We start from the raw sequence: 17611 nt of genomic DNA, 5'->3' as shown, positions 1-17611 counted from the left end.
ATGGTCAGGGGCCTATATATATATATATATATATATATATATATATATATATATACACACACACAGTGGTGCCTCGCAAGACGAAATTAATTCGTTCTGCAAGTCGCTTCGTCTTGCGATAAAAAAATTCGTCTTGCGAAGAGCGGCCATAAAAAACTTTGTTTTGCGAGTCACAAAAAACATCACAAAACGCTTTCGTCTTGCGAGTTTTTCGTTGCGCAAGGCATTTGTCTTACGAAGTACCACTGTATGAGAATTTATAAGAGTACAAAATACAGAACTGAAGAATAAAAAAGAAAAAAGTGAAAGAAAAAGAAGGGGGAAAGGAAAAAAGATAGATACATTACATCAATCCATAATATTTGTGAACCGCCCTGAGACCTCCGGGTATCGGGCGATATATAAATTCTATAAATAAATAATTCTGTTCCATCAAATTCCCATCCATCCTTCCATGGCTCCCAAAAGTTTCCCATTCCTGCTGCATATGCTATTTCCTTTCTAACTATTGAAACATTCAAATTCTAGAGTACACTTTCCTAAACAAGGTGGTAGTTGTAATTTTTCCTCCAGAAAGCCGTTAATTATATGATACAGTGGTACCTCGACTTACGAAGATGATCCGTTCTGCGGTCGTCTTCATTAGTCGAGGTTTTTGGTTGTTGAAGCACCGCTTCTGTGCATGCGCCGACCACGCACGCTGCTCTGTGCAGGTGCAGAACGCGCGTGCCAGGAGGACTTCCGGAGGCTTCGACTTCGGAAGTCAAAATCTTCGGAAGTCGAAGCCTTCGGATGTCAAGGTATGACTGTATTCTGTTGACATGTGGCATATCCTAGAATGCTTTAAATCTACATGTATTTTTTCCTTTTTTTAAAAAAGTTATCATGGGATGTTTGCTTGCCAAGAAAGATGCTCTGAATATGTGCTCAGTGTCTCCAAGACATGAGTCGTAATAAATTGTTGGGAAGGGCTGTTGGGTCAGCCGAGGGCAGGAACGATCCACAGGCATAAAGCAAGGACGACTCTAGCCCGTCTCTCCCATCAGCATTCAGCGTGCAGCTCTAGGGGGTTCTGGCAGCCCTTCCCGATGATTTATTACGCCTCATGTCTTGGAGACACTGAGCACATATTCAGAGTCCAGCAGAGATAAAACGCAGATGGAGCCAGGTTGCGTACTAAACACTACTTTATTAAGGGTAGGGCAGAACAAAAGAAAAACATGTCTCCTCTCGCTGAGAGAAGTCCGAAGAAGGAAAAATACAAACGGAAACAGAATACAGCAAACATCCGCTCCCGTGATTCCAACGATCTTTGCTGGAATGCATAACACAGGCATGGGACCTGCACAGTGAGAGGAATAGAGACCTAACAGGGATGAGCACTGAAACAAGAGTTTGTCAAACTGTTTGAACTTGCGTGGGACTTGATGAATGAGCTCCACTGTCAACTAGGTTCTCAAAATGCTCCGTTTCCTAGATCCTTCCAGGGAGAGTGATGAGCCAATGATATTGTGTTATACCTGGGACTGCCTTTAAACGTGATCTAGAAACTTTCATTGGTTTTAACATGGGGTTACAAGATTGTTAACTCTGGGACTGGCTGATATGATCATGTTACACCAGTATTTTACCATCCGCGCTGACTTCCAGTCTGTTTCTAGCCCAATTCAAAATGCTGATAGTGACCTTTAAAATCTTAAATGGCTTTGCGCAGATTATTTGAAGGATTGCCTGCTCCCTGGAGGCCTTTCTCTGGCTTTTCTGCAGGTACTCCCACCAATTGAGGTTTGGTGGGTGGCTTCCAGAGAGAGGACCTTTTCAGCTATAGAATCTCAGTTCTGGACTATCCGCCGTACTGCCTCCTGAATTGTGGGCTCTTTGGCGCCAGGCAGATACCTTTGTTTTTTCTCATTTTTTCCAGCACTTTAAAGCACTTTTGAACTGCTGTTGTTTCTCATTGCCAGTTTTTAATCAGTATTTATTCTTCTGCTGGCTTTATTCTGTTTTGTATTTTAAGCTTATGCAGTATTGTGGTTTTTATTTTATTTTATCTTTTTACTGTAACCCACCTGAGGTATACTGGGAATTTTACACTTGAGGTGTATATTTTTAGAACCCATCTTATTTCTGTATTTTATGTTGCTTCAAACTGTTCTTAATAATGTGTCTTAATAGTTGTAACCTGCCCTGGAACCTTGGGGTGAAGGGTGGGTAGTAAGTTGTAGTTGTAATAATAATAATAATAATAATAATAATAATAATAATAATAATAATAATAAATAAATTAAAAATATATAAATCTACTCATCATAATTTAAACTTGCAGGTAGAAAAATACAATTTTAATATCTTTTTGGCCCATGATGTTTGCATTCCTGAACATTGCAAATTGCCTCAGGAGCTGATGTTACTTTTAAAAAAACATTTTTGTAAAGTAACATGTTTCATTGTGATGCTTTTCATTCTCAAGTGTTTTTCCATTAATATTGGTGATATTTTATTCAGATTACAGATATGTTGACTGCTGTCGCTCTCTATTTGGCCGTTCAGGATTACAACAAAGTTACGGTAAGTAAATGTGTCATTTGTTTATTTGGTTATTGTCTACATGGATAGGCCATTTGCTGTGTGTTGTCTTCTCTTTCCTCATTTTTCTTTCTAATAAGCATTTTCTTTACTTGTTGGGTTACCCACCTGCTATGTGGTGTAATTTGCGCATCTGTTGTATATGAATATCTGCTCCCACATATTGAAATTTACTGTCACAGATCTTCACGATAGTTACATTATTTTGCAGTCATTGAGTACTGAAACCACACAGTATCACAGAGAGAGAGAGAGAGAGAGAGAGAATAAGAGTGAAGGAGGACAATAATTGGGCAAGAGAGGGCAAAAGGCTGCATTTGACTCTGCTCATGAGCTCCACTTTGGTTACGCTGCTGCTGGATTTACATCTGAATGAATTTTTGCAGCATGATGTTGGAGTGGGAAATTAGCCTTTCTTAGGCACATGGCACTATCTGTACCTACTCTTCTATTTTTTTCAGTGCTGACTGCAGTGCAGACAAGATCCCCCTTTGCCTTCCCTTTGCATGAGCTGTGCTTAACCCAAGAAGCGTTTAATTGATTATAGCAGGCATCCCCAAATTGCGGCCCTCCAGATGTTTTGGCCTACAACTCCCATGATCCCTAGCTAACAGGACCAGTGGTCGGGGAAGATGGGAATTGTAGTCCAAAACATCTGGAGGGCCGAAGTTTGGGGATGCCTGGACTATAGCTTCCCATTTCATCCAAACCGGGAAACTATAGTTGCCAGTGCCATAACAATCCGGGACATTAAGTCCTGGTTTGAAGTTGGGTTAATATTCTAGCTTGCTTGGAAGCTGGTGACCATAGTTTCCCAGTTTGAACGAAAAATGGGAAACTATGGTTAATTAGAGATATTATGGTTTGTTTGCTCACAAAGGGGCTGTGGGTGCGGGGGGGGGGGGAGAGATCTTGTAAATATTTTGGCTTCAAGGTATGATTGTCCCAACTCAGCCAGTCTAGTCTAGTATTCCAGCAGGACTGATTCATCCGTACCAATCCCTTTGAAATACCATTGTACGAAATATGAAACTAAAAACCCTCTCTGGAAAGGAGAGGATAATACTTTTCTTATGGTCTGTAGAAGAGATCCTTACGGCAAAGGCTTTTAATATAGATTGATATGCCCATTATCTTGGTGAATCATTTTGCAGTACAAATAGGAGGCAGAGACACACAGTAAGTATCCACCCAATAAATCTCAATCTAAATTGAGACTTGACCTTTTCCTTATTAACTCATGAAAACTGAAAGGAAACTACTGCAGCTGTAATGCTTGCAATTCAAGCAATTTTGAATTCTCTCTTCTGAAAGGTCAATATTGATTTAACTAGCAAGTGACATTTTAAATATATAATTACATCAATATATTTCTAAAATTGTCCTCATATGAATCTGATGCAATGCTGAGGGGGGAAACTACTGTGGTTTGTAGTTGTTCGTGTCACACAAAATAGTTCTGCCTATGAAAAGGTTGTAAGAAAATCTAAGTACTAAGTTTATAAGCTTTGGGCTATATTAAAAAGAAATTTTCTTCAGGCAGCACAATAATGAGGCTGGTTAACTTATACAAATATAGTGTTTTTTTGACATCTCGTTTTTCTTTCCTATCCAGTTTAAAAAGCAAAAACTACTAATAGAACTGGATAAATATGCACCTGATGCAACTGAGCTTATTCGGACCCCCATGGAAATGTACTACATCCCTCTCAAGGTTGCACTGTTGTAAGTATTGCCTTCAGTGGGTAAAAATATTCTAATACAGTACACAGAACATTTGTTATTACTAATTATATTGGCTTGGATCCAGAGAAGTACTAGTGGAATCCTGTTCACACAGCCAGGCTTCCATGTCTCCTCGTTCTGCCAAACATACCATCTCCCAACCAGTAAACTATGGTTTGATTAAGACAGGAAATAATGAATTATGCCCTGTCCACAAGGGGAGGAGAGGCCTGGGAAGGAAATGGCATATATTCCCGCAGCTCATTCACAGTTCTCAAAACTATGTTTTTGATCATTGTCTGCACACAACCATCCTGACCATTCCAAAGGTGCACAATACTGTTATGGTTTGTGGTTTTCCCCTCTCTTCCCCCCCCCCCAGTAAACATTTCTGCCCTTTCCTTCTTGTCCCTCTAACAAGAGGGAAAGAGAATAAGTTCATGAACCCAATGAATAAGCTTCATGAACCCAATGAAGTCTGCTAAAATTGCAGACTTCTTTCCCCAAACTACCTTCGCAAGCTTGACTTTCAGAAACAGAGAATCTCCCCTTCCTCCTGCCCTGATCCAGTTTCTTGAAGCAGCTGCCTGGGGCCTATCCCAGGATAGCACCTAAAGGGCTTTTAACTCACACACCTTATCTTGCTGTGTCTTTATTCCTAATACTTTTATTATAATGGTAATGATTCACCCAGAATCTCACCTACTGAGCAATAATCTATCTGTGTGTCCCTTTTGAGCCTAGTGAAAAGAAACAACTGAATTGCTCAGGTTTTTTTATTAAGGAACTGTATCTTAAAATAATTAAAAAGAACAATCCTCTGGAAGATATACAGTGATGTGTGTGCTTTTTAATCTTGTAATCTCTCAACCACTCTAACTCAGCTGTGTTCAAGGCTTGCAACACCTCCCACAAAGCCTGCCACCCACACAGTTGCAATCAAACCCATTCTAAGTGTCCTCCCGTTAGCATATAATGGTCCTTGAATCATCTTCTGTGTGTTCACTTAATTTCTTTAATAAAACCTATTCAGTGGCAAACCGTATTATTTCTTAAAGGTGTTGCACGCTATTTCCCCCCTGTTTTTACCGTTTATCCATTACCAAATGTGGAAGGACAAGTATCAGTAATTGTACATTAAAAAGTGGGGCCTCCATCAAGGTGTTGCAGCATATACTCATCTCTCAGTAAGACTGCTTCTGTTCAGTGTGCCAGCCAGTCATGCCCTCTTTCCCCAGGCCATTCCACTTAGTCTTTCCCCAGTTTTCTATTTTTCTTTTCTTGCAGACAATCATTATTCTGTGGTTACTGATCATGCTCAGTCCTTATTGAGCTTTTCTGGGAGGGAGCTGCCCCTTTGGGGTCTTCCTGTACTCTGGCAGAACTCAGGGTTTCCCTGCGTATTTTGATATCCCCCTTTTGTTTCTCAGTGACCATTGTTGGCTAAAACAATGTTTTAATATTCTGTTGGGAGCTGCCGAGAATGGCTGGGGAAACCCAACCAGATGGATGGGGTATTATTATTATTATTATTGTTGTTGTTGTTGTTGCATCCACCACCCGAATTTACAATTAGAGGGAATGATAGGTAGGTGAAGTCTCAAAGTCTGAAAGGCTTGCAGCCTGACTGTGTAATCACATACACATCTGCTCAGAAGTACATCCCACTGGCTTCAATAGACTTACTCCCAGATAAGCGTGTACAAAATTGTAGTCTTAGTCAAAAAATATATGCATAAATGAAAGAAGAAATGCATAGGGGAAAAGGGAAAACATAATTTTTCTAATACATCAGCAACCTGGTTCCCATGTAACACTAAGCCAAACCATGACGTAGCTTATATAAGCTAACCTTGGTTCCCAAAGAGAACAGGGTGGCTACTCTGGTCCTGTCACTACCATACTGTGAGCTAAGCCATGCTTTGGGTTAGGGTTACATTTGACGGTGTGCTGGTGGTTTATCTCCCCCAGGCAAACCATGATTGCTAAATCATAGGAAACAAACTTGGCTACAGCTCATGGTTTGTCTTGAGTCACAAACTCTGGTTCAAATATAATGCTAGGCCAAACCATGGCATAGCTCACAGTAGCACAGCATCAGCAGCAAGACCAGTGGAGGAGCAAAGCAGCCATGGTCTTCTCACCAGGAACCCACACACTTGCTAGTTTGCACTACTAAACCATGGTTTGGTTTAGTGTTGCATGCAAACTGAACCAGTATAAAATATATCAATCCAGCCCTTTCAAACTCATATTTCTTAGTTCCGCTACATATAAAGTTTCCATTCCTCTACCTATCCTAATCTCACCCTCTGCCAAACTCACTTTGCATACAAAAGGACAGTTTCCCCTATTACATCATCATGCTTCCGAATGAGATTGCATTTTAAATGTACTCTTTCTCCTCTAACATTCACCTTTCCTCCTTAGACTCTTGTAATTATCTTGTGCTGTGCTGGAAAATAGGTTTGTCGGCAAACCTATTTAACTTGGCAGGGTCCCAAAGGTACCATTTCAGTTCAGGGTCTTGGATGACAAAGCATGCGCATCCCAGAAATAAAAAAGAATCCTGATTGCTTGGTGTTCATTTTAACTCCTTATCTGCAGCTTATTTTATGTTGTTGTTGTTTAGTCGTTTAGTAGTGTCCAACTCTTTGTGACCCCATGGACCAGAGCACGCCAGGCACTCCTGTCTTGCACTGCCTCCCGCAGTTTGGTCAGACTCATGTTGGTAGCTTCGAGAACACAGTCCAACAATCTCATCCTCTGTCATTCCCTTCTCCTTGTGCCCTTAATCTTTCCCAACACCAGGGTCTTTTCCAGGGTATCTTCTCTTCTCATGAGATGGCCAAAGTATTGGAGCCTCAGCTTCAGGATCTGTCCTTCCAGTGAGCACTCAGGGCTGATTTCCTTCAGAATGGATAGGTTTGATCTTCTTGCAGTCCATGGGACTCTCAAGAGTCTCCTCCAGCACCATAATTCAAAAGCATCAATTCTTCGGCGATCAGCCTTCTTTATGGTCCAGCTCTCACTTCCATACATCACTACTGGGAAAACCATAGCTTTAACTATACGGACCTTTGTCGGCAAGGTGATGTCTCTGCTTTTTAAGATGCTGTCTAGATTTTCTCCCAAGAAGCAGACGTCTTTTAATTTCGTGACTGCTGTCATTGCCCTTAATGTACAGAGTAGCATAAGAAAAAAGAAAAAGTACAGTTCTCTACCCTAAGCAGCTTATAACCTCTTTTTGATGGAGGAGAAGGAAAGGAGAGGCTAGATAAGCAAAGGGCAAATGTACAAATACAATTATATGCATACTTAAGGTTTGTATCAGCTGGGGATGCAAATTACAGGGTTAGGCCAAAGGTCAAACAGCTAGGTCAAAGGAGAGATACAGTATAGAGGAAGTGGGAGAAAGAGTAGGCATTCTGGGACCCTGACTTTGTGTTTTTGTTCTTTTCCAGTTATCTCTTAAATCCATATACTGTGATGTCTTGTGTTGCAAAGTCCACTTGTGCCATCAACAATACCGTAATTGCATTCTTCATTTTGGCAACAATTAAAGGTAATTGATTTTGGGGGAAATGGGTATACCTCTCAGCTTTTCTTTTTATAACAGTTAAAAAATGTGCCACTTTAAATGCAGAAAATGTGTGTGTTTGTGTTTGAGCTGTCAGGCAAATGAGATTGCAGATGGGTTTGTGGTTCTGCAGTCTTTGATGTCACAACTGAACACCTTTTCAGTCTGAGAGCCACATTTGCTTCTGGGCAGTTTTCTGAGAGCCACATGCCAGTTGTGGGCGGGGCCGGAGGCAATTGTGCTGTAGGCAATTTTCTACACCCACCCACCCCTCTCTGTTCCTCCATTAAGGCAAGTGAGAGTTCAAGGTGGCATTCCAGCCAGGCAAAACCACTTCAGCTGTGAAGCTGGGACAGTGAGAGGTGGAGTCTGGAGAGAGTTCTGGGCGCCAGAAGGAAGAGTCCTGGGTGTAGGGGCTATATATGACTCCTTGGCCACTGAATTAATAGTGGGAAATGTTGAAGCCTTTTCTAGGCCTAACGGGACTTCTCTCCCCCACCCCCCACCCCCCATATTACCATTATGTATTAATCATAGTTACTTAGAAGTTCAGCCACAATGTATTACTCGTAGGATATATAAACAGTTTTAGTTATGTCCTTTGAATAATTCCATCTTTTGAGTATTAATGGTATGCTCCAGAAGCCAACATAGCATTTTTTAAAAAAATAGTAATTATGCTGATGCTTGTTGCTTGCTAGAAGGTGAGCAATTAGGTTCATTGCTAAAAATATTGTCAAACAGCTTTTCTGTTTGTCATGTGTTCACCTACCCTTGCTGCAAAACCCTCTGCAGCCTTATTGATGTCCACATTGCTACATCTACCATGGCCTAGACAGCAGATGCTGAAATGTTTTGAATGGGTGTGCACAGAATTTACATTGTTCCTGTTCAGACTCCTTGTCCAGACACATAGATTATGTACAACCACCCTCACTGTTTGCCTGGAGATAATGTGTGAGGTTCACCCAACAAGCAAGAACTTCAGCTTGCGCAATGGGTCTTCATCTCGCCCACGCCCTACATGCCCCCTGAAATTGGCTCAGGGGGTGTGTGGTATTGTCAGGTGAACAGCGCACAGAGGGGGGAGAGGGAAGACCGTTTCATCTGGCAATCTGCAATGCATGCATGGAGGGAATGTTTGTCTTAGCACCCTTCAGTCTCCTTTTTTTTTGACCAAATGCTTTCATTTTAGAAGCCCATTTGAGTCTGGAAAGTCTCGTGCTGTCGCAATTATGTTGTTTTCCTGTTTTGCAGGTAGTGCCTTGCTCAGTGCTGTATTTCTGGCCTTAGCAACATACCAGTCCCTGTACCCTCTCACCTTGTTTGCGCCAGCCGTTCTGTATTTATTGCAGGTAAACATTCTACAGGAGCAAAAGCTATGTTTTTAATATGGCTTCTCCTATCAACCATCAGCAAACAGAAAGAGCAGCAAACACAAACTGATAGGTACCACAGTCGCACTGGTTACGAACAGTTTGCAAGACTTCCTTGGGGGCAGACGGCTCGAACTGGAAAGCAACCTGCAAATTGTTTTCAGCTCGCCTTGGCTGAGACAGAGCACTCTTCCATTCTCTCGTGGCCAATGTTACTGAGCAAATTGTGAAATGCCAGGCTTTTGCCTGTGCTGATCTAGCTAAAGTGGGGAGAGTTTTGATGACTGTCTTTTCTTCTGAACCAATTAAGTCTAAGAATGCCCTGCAGTTGACAGCAAATCTCTTTCTTGCCCTTCTGCATCTGGCTTCTCTTTTTCTGAATGTTGATCTAAGTCCTTCAGGGAGTCAGATGCGATTGGAATCTTTAATTGTTCACACACAGCCCTGTGAAACAGATTAAATGAGGTTCTCAGTCAGAGGGTACAGGATATTTTCCCCAAGATTTGGGGATTGATAACAAAATTTTGCAAACCACTTTTTAGCCCTGCTGGACACTGGTCCTTTCCATTGTTACCCTACCATTCCCAGATATTTAGGATTTTGCACTATTATTAAAATAAAAGTGCCTTCTGTATTACAGCCACTCTTCCATAAATATGCAAACCCAGATCTGGAAAAGGTTTTTTTATTTCATATGTTATGTTTCCATTTCAAAAAACTTACTTTGTGATGTTGTTTCTCCCCCAATAGCGTCAGTTCATACCAGTGAAAATGAAAAGCAAAGGCTTCTGGCTTTACACCATGCAGTATGCAGCTCTGTATTTGGGAAGCCTGGTGGTGATTATTTGTCTCTCATTCTTCCTCCTCAACTCTTGGGATTTTATTCCGTCTGTGTATGGTTTCATGTAAGTAGAACTTGCACTATAAAACCACCGTCCCCCCTTGTGAAGAGCTTCTTATTGTACTTGTGAGTTCAGAACACAAAACAGTAGAACAATTAAAATATTGAATTAAGCCTCCTTTTAAAAGATATGTATGTTTGTTCAATGTTGTGTTAATTAGGGGTGATTCTTTGCTGGGTGAATAGCGCAACTTCATTTATCTGAATGCTTTGAATAACAGTTTGGAAGATGGTTTGGAAGATACTTGATAAACAGGAGCTCAAGTAAATTGCTGTACAGTACTAATTACTAATCCTTCATGGATCAATGCCTTGTCGTGGCGAAGGGGCTTGAATAACTCGGAGAAGCTATGAGCTATGCCATGCAGGGCCACCCAAGATGGACAGGTCATAGTGGAGAGTTTTGACTAAACGTGATCCACCTGGAGAAGGAACTGGCAAGCCACTCCAGTATCCCTGCCAAGAAAACTCCATGGACAAAGACAACAGGCATATAAAAGTTATGACGCTGGAAGATGAGCCCCTCAGGTCGGAAGGCGTCCAACATGCTACTGAGGAAGAGCGGAGGACAAGTACAAGTAGATTCAGAGCTGATGAAGCGGCTGGGCCAAAGCCGAAAGGACGCTCAGTTGCGGATATGCCTGGAAGCGAAAGGAAAGTCCGATGCTGTAAAGAAAAATATTGCATAGGAACCTGGAATGTAAGAACCATGGATGGAGGTAAGCTGGATGTGGTCAAAAATGAGATGACAAGAATAAATATCGACATCCTGGGCATCAGTGAACTAAAATGGAAGGGAATGGGCGAATTCAGTTCGGGTGACTATCATATCTACTACTGTGGGCAAGAATCCTGTAGAAGAAATGGAGTGGCCCTCATAGTCAACAAAAGAGTGGCAAAAGCTGTATTGGGATGCAATCTCAAAAATGACAGAATGATCTCGATACGAATCCAAGGCAGACCTTTTAACATCACAGTAATCCAAGTTTATGCACCAACTACCGGTGCTGAAGAAAGTGAAATTGACCAATTCTATGAAGACCTACAACACCTTCTAGAAATGACACCAAAGAAGGATGTTCTTCTCATTACAGGGGATTGGAATGCTAAAGTAGGGAATCAAGAGATAAAAGGAATAACTGGCAAGTTTGGCCTTGGAGTTCAAAATGAAGCAGGGCAAAGGCTAATAGAGTTCTGTCAAGAGAACAAGCTGGTCATCACAAACACTCTCTTCCAACAACACAAGAGACGACTCTACACATGGATATCACCAAATGGGCAGCATCGAAATCAGATTGATTATATTCTCTGCAGCCAAAGATGGAGAAGCTCTATACAGTCAGCAAAAACAAGACCTGGAGCTGACTGTAACTCAGATCATCAGCTTCTTATAGCAAAATTCCAGCTTAAACTGAAGAAAGTAGGAAAAACCACTGGGCCAGTAAGATATAATCTGAATCAAATCCCTTATGAATACACAGTGGAAGTGAGGAACAGGTTTAAGGATTTAGATTTGGTGGACAGAGTGCCTGAAGAACTATGGATGGAGGCTCGTAACATTATACAGGAGGCAGCAACGAAAACCATCCCAAGGAAAAGGAAATGCAAGAAAGCAAAATGGCTGTCCAACGAGGCCTTACAAATAGCGGAGGAGAGGAGGCAAGCAAAATGCAAGGGAGATAGGGAAAGATACAGGAAACTGAATGCAGATTTCCAAAAAGCAGCAAGGAGAGACAAGAGGGTCTTCTTAAATGATCAATGCAAAGAAATAGAGGAAAACAATAGAATGGGGAAAACCAGAGATCTGTTCAAGAAAATTGGAGATATGAAAGGAACATTTCGTACAAAGATTACCATAATCAAGGACAAAAGTGGTAAGGACCTAACAGAAGCAGAAGACATCAAGAAGAGGTGGCAAGAATACACAGAGGAATTATACCAGAAAGATATGGAGGTCTCGTACACCCCAGGTAGTGTGGTTGCTGACCTTGAGCCAGACATCTTGGAGAGTGAAGTCAAATGGGCCTTAGAAAGCATTGCTAATAACAAGGCCAGTGGAAGTGATGATATTCCAGCTGAACTATTTAAAATTTTAAAAGATGATGCTGTTAAGGTGCTACACCCAATATGCCAGCAAGTTTGGAAAACTCAGCAATGGCCAGAGGATTGGAGAAGATCAGTCTACATCCCAATTCCAAAGAAGGGCAGTGCCAAAGAATGCTCCAACTACCGCACAATTGCGCTCATTTCACACGCTAGCAAGGTTATGCTTAAAATTCTACAAGGCAGGCTTAGGCAGTATGTGGACCGAGAACTCCCAGAAGTGCAAGCTGGATTTCGAAAGGGCAGAGGAACCAGAGACCAAATAGCAAACATGCGCTGGATTATGGAGAAAGCTAGAGAGTTCCAGAAAAACGTCTACTTCTGCTTCATTGACTATGCAAAAGCCTTTGACTGTGTCGACCACAGAAAACTATGGCAAGTTCTTAAAGAAATGGGAGTGCCTGATCACCTCATCTGTCTCCTGAGAAATCTCTATGTGGGACAAGAAGCTACAGTTAGAACTGGATATGGAACAACTGATTGGTTCAAAATTGGGAAAGGAGTACGACAAGGTTGTATATTGTCTCCCTGCTTATTTAACTTATATGCAGAATTCATCATGCGAAAGGCTGGACTAGATGAATCCCAAGCCGGAATTAAGATTGCCGGAAGAAATATCAACAACCTCAGATATGCAGATGACACAACCTTGATGGCAGAAAGCGAGGAGGAATTAAAGAACCTTTTAATGAGGGTGAAAGAGGAGAGCGCAAAATATGGTCTGAAGCTCAACATCAAAAAAACCAAGATCATGGCCACTGGTCCCATCACCTCCTGGCAAATAGAAGGGGAAGAAATGGAGGCAGTGAGAGATTTTACTTTCTTGGGCTCCTTGATCACTGCAGATGGTGACAGCAGTCACGAAATTAAAAGACGCCTGCTTCTTGGGAGAAAAGCAATGACAAACCTAGACAGCATCTTAAAAAGCAGAGACATCACCTTGCCTACAAAGGTCCGTATAGTTAAAGCTATGGTTTTCCCAGTAGTGATGTATGGAAGTGAGAGCTGGACCATAAAGAAGGCTGATCGCCGAAGAATTGATGCTTTTGAATTGTGGTGCTGGAGGAGACTCTTGAGAGTCCCATGGACTGCAAGAAGATCAAACCTATCCATTCTTAAGGAAATCAGCCCTGAGTGCTCCCTGGAAGGACAGATCGTGAAGCTGAGGCTCCAATACTTTGGCCACCTCATGAGAAGAGAAGAATCCTTGGAAAAGACCCTGATGTTGGGAAAGATTGAGGGCACTAGGAGAAGGGGACGACAGAGGACAAGATGGTTGGACAGTGTTCTCAAAGCTACGAACATGAGTTTGACCAAACTGCGGGAGGCAGTGCAAGACAGGAGTGCCTGGCGTGCTATGGTCCATGGGGTCACGAAGAGTCGGACACGACTAAACGACTAAACAACAACAACTAATTACATAGGGGACCCAGGTGGCGCTGTGGTTAAACCACTGTGCCTAGGGCTTGCTGATCAGAAGGTCGGCGGTTCGAATCCCTGTGGCGGGGTGAGCTCCCGTTGTTTGGTCCCAGCTCCTGCCAACCTAGCAGTTCAATAGCATGTCAAAATGCAAGTAGATAAATAGGAATCGCTACAGCGGGAAGGTAAACGGCGTTTCCATGTGCTGCTCTGGTTTGCCAGAAGCGGCTTTGTCATGCTGGCCACATGACCGGCTCCCTCGGCCAATAATGTGAGATGAGCGCGCAACCCCAGAGTCGGTCACGACTGGACCTAATGGTCAGGGGTCCCTTTACCTTTACCTTTACTAATTACATAGAGCTGTACTGGCATTATAACTGAGGAGCATGCAATGATGTTTGGATAACAAGCATTCATAAGGCTGAGATTTGTTATAATGGAGATCCTGTAAATTAAGAGAAGCTGTGTTCAAAGGCTCTTTAAGAGCAGTTGTGTGTTTCCCATAGACATCTGATTGGCTACGGAGAGAACAGAATAGTGGACTAGATGGGCCCCTGGCCTGATCCAGAAGGATCATCTTATATTTTTAATTCAAGTAGTCACAGTTTAGATTATGTGTGGGTTAAACATGGCTCAATGTATTAAATGCTAACAAGAAAGGAAAAGCAATAAGCAATCCCTTATGTTGCTCTGCTTGGTACATCCTTTAGGTAAGCATAGCTTCTGATAGATAGCTCAGTAGGTAGGGCATGAGACACTTAATATCAGGGTCGTGGGTTTGAGCTCCACATGAGCAAAAGATTCATGCATTGCAGGGGGTTCCAATCCCTTCCAATTCTATGATTCTATAAGGAGCACTGTCTCAAAGGCACCAGTTCTTTGGACAGATTATAAAGAACGTGTTTGCACACAGTGGGAAGGTGAGAAGCCCCACAGCCTCCAGATATTCCAACCTGAAACATTAGAAATGGATAAATGTGGAACTAAATGTTTGTCCCCCAGTGCATTGTGTTGTTGTTGTTCTCAGAGTCATTATTCTTTACCTAACAAAGGACAATGGGTTTTCCTTCAATAAGCTATTATGACCAATAGGTGTCACTGTTTTCCCACAGAAATAAATTTGCAGTTGAAATTGAACTGTAAGTGCCATAGTGAAGATAATGGGGAAAAGCCTAGCTTTGGGTGGGGGAAGGCAATGCTTGGTTTATTTTTTAAAAAGTATAGATTGCTTATCAAACCAAATTGTTCCCAAAACGGTTTACAAAACGGTTTACATATATATAAAAAGCTAAACCACAGTGCAGTGTTATAACTAGATGAAAAACCAGACCTTTTAAATGAAGAACTGCTAAACCCAGAAGAAACTGACATGAGTGTGGCAAGAGAGAGAGAGAGAAAAAAACAGACTAGTTGCTAAAAAGCAGCAGTAAAAAGATTGATTTTTAAGGCCTGTTTAAAAAGGATGGAGCAAAAGGATGGAGGCTTTCTAACTTCATATAGAATTGAGTTCTAAATTGTGAGGCCACAGCAAAGAAGTCCCTGCTCCATGAGCACAACAGCCTAAGTATCTTTACAGGTGGGCACCTAAGTGGGGCACCCGAAGCAGATTTTAAGGCGGGGAACGAGGTCCTTTAAGTATAAGCTGGGTCTCAAACTATTTAGGGCCTTAAATGTCATCGCCAGCACTTTCAATCATGCTCAGACACTGGTATAATATGGGTGTAATGCGCTCCAGCTTCCCAGCCACATCCTGTGGGTGGACAGTTATATTTTGCACCAATTGAAGTTTCTGAACCATTTTTAAAGGCAGTCCCAGGTCTTTGTAATGTCTTTGTCGTTAACATGCCATTTTTACTCTTGATTGTTTGTTGATCTACTGTTCTACTAAGCTGCATTTATACTCCCTGATTGTGACATTGTGCTATCCATTCCAGCCTTTCCGTTCCAGACCTGACACCCAACGTTGGCCTCTTCTGGTACTTCTTTGCTGAAATGTTCGAGCACTTCAGCCTCTTTTTCGTGTGCGTCTTTCAGATCAACGTCTTCTTTTATACTATTCCCTTGTCGGTGAAACTAAAGTAAGCAGACTCTTTTACTCTTGCCTCTTTCTTTGTTGCTGCTGCTGCTTCCTCAGTTTCTGCTGGCCGGGGGTGTTAATTTTTAATGCTGCTGACAAAAGCTTTTGCTGCGCAAGGTAGTGTAAAACCATCACCAGGAGTGATCAGTGTTCTCTTCTGGAGGGGCTCCAATTGCTCACTTTAGCTTGGCTAATCCTTGTTGAACATCGCTATTATTCTTTTAACTGAAGCTTGGTTTAACATAATGCTGTGCATGTAAGAGAAAAATGTGCTGCATTCCGCATAGCTGGCTTCATGTTTCAGCCAGAACCTTCAACTGTTATCCATGGTGCTCGTCTGGACCATGAAGCCATGGCATGCTTACACAGCGCATGCAATCCAATTTAAATGAGATGGAGCAAACATACGTAAGTTTTTCTTACATGCCTGGTGCCGTGCTTACAACTGAGCCTTATTCGTTGTATAAAAGGGATTCTGCATAGAACAGCAGTTATTATTCAGTGTTGAGTTTAAGGTTTTAATTTAACTCTTTTATACCTCCTGAGGAATAATGGTGTACTTAGGGTTGAGAGTGCTGTGTAGCTCAAAATAGGACCTCCTTCCCCTGGCAAATGCAAATTAAACAAAGTGTCATAAATGTTGCTTTGTATGCATTATTTATTTATTAGAAATGTTGTGTCTTTCAAATATTTTCAAGCTACAGAGGACGGAAAAGATATGAAAGTATGGACGAGGTTTCATGTGTTGCAAACTGTTGCTACAAAACTATACACAAACTGTTTCATCTTTTAACTTCATTTATTGTTATTATTTAGGTATCTGTATGCCTTTCAGGGCTACACAGCCCCTCTCAAGTGGGTGGTTTGCAATAAAAAAAATAAGATATTAAAATAAGACTTTCATAATAACAGTTCAATCTAAAAATCAGAGTAGTTATATTATGCTTAAGAGCCTAGACTGTTCAGAGTTGTTCAGCTCATGAATGTGCCACTTTGCCAATCCATTTCATGCATCTTACGAAAGTATCTTGCTTGCAAAATAAGTAAGCTGTCTCTGAGGCGCTATCAAAGCATTGCCATGTTGTGTGTTGGTGCGCTGGCCATCGGTGACTAATGTTTTGTATTTGCAAACCCGATTAAACAATCCCCCTCTCCTCCCTCGCACATTTCCAGGGGTTCTCTCAACCCCCCACCCCAGCCAATTTGGTGGGATGGAGGGTACATGTGGGGGTAGAAGATGGAAACCCCACTGTGTAGGTGGAAGTCCTTATGCGGGGCTTCCGCTGATGGGACTCAGCTGTGTATTTTAGCTGTATAAGCTCTGAAAATGAAAGCTATGAGAGCAAACTTGAGATATCACTATACGTACATAGTTGTGCAAAGTCACTGTGGTATATCAAAATATATTTTTACTTGTCCTTGGAAGACCTGGGTTAAAATACCCTGGCCTCAGCTGTGAAATTAGCTTGGTAGCCTCGTTATCTCACAGGGTGGTTGTGAAGATAAAATGCATAGAAGTCTAGAAGCTTCCATAATTAAGTTGCAGTCTTGGGAGATCCATTTTGTCCTTCTTGGTTGGAGTCATGCCACATTCTGCCTGTCCCATGTGCTTGCAAAGCTAAGAATAGCATGGAAGGGATTCATGTGACCCCATGTTGTGACTGCAGTGTGGTGGCACAGTAGTCTCTCTCAGTTTGAAGGCACCATCGTCTGTCCCTTTCACACCATGATTTCACTTCCCAGCAACTGTGATTGGTCTGACCTTGCCAAGATACTTCAAACTAGTTTAATATCTCCTTTCCTCGTCAACTATAGCCACAACGCATACTATAGGCCCAATCTCA

General features: G+C 41.9%; 1 protein-coding gene across 1 annotated transcript in view; it reads left to right on the top strand.

Annotated features, from left to right (window-relative positions):
• PIGU (phosphatidylinositol glycan anchor biosynthesis class U) overlaps positions 1 to 17611 on the top strand; it is a 30339-nt gene that overhangs the window by 4246 nt on the left and 8482 nt on the right. Inside the window, exons 4-9 of the mRNA XM_035123274.2 lie at positions 2506 to 2568; positions 4202 to 4311; positions 7776 to 7876; positions 9149 to 9246; positions 10018 to 10172; positions 15625 to 15768. Coding sequence (XP_034979165.1) covers positions 2506 to 2568; positions 4202 to 4311; positions 7776 to 7876; positions 9149 to 9246; positions 10018 to 10172; positions 15625 to 15768 — 671 coding nt within the window. The remainder of the gene's footprint in view (positions 1 to 2505; positions 2569 to 4201; positions 4312 to 7775; positions 7877 to 9148; positions 9247 to 10017; positions 10173 to 15624; positions 15769 to 17611) is intronic.

The sequence above is a fragment of the Zootoca vivipara genome, chromosome 7, assembly GCF_963506605.1.
Source record: "Zootoca vivipara chromosome 7, rZooViv1.1, whole genome shotgun sequence".
Lineage (NCBI taxonomy): Eukaryota > Metazoa > Chordata > Lepidosauria > Squamata > Lacertidae > Zootoca > Zootoca vivipara.
This window is presented reverse-complemented; position numbering and strand designations above follow the sequence as displayed.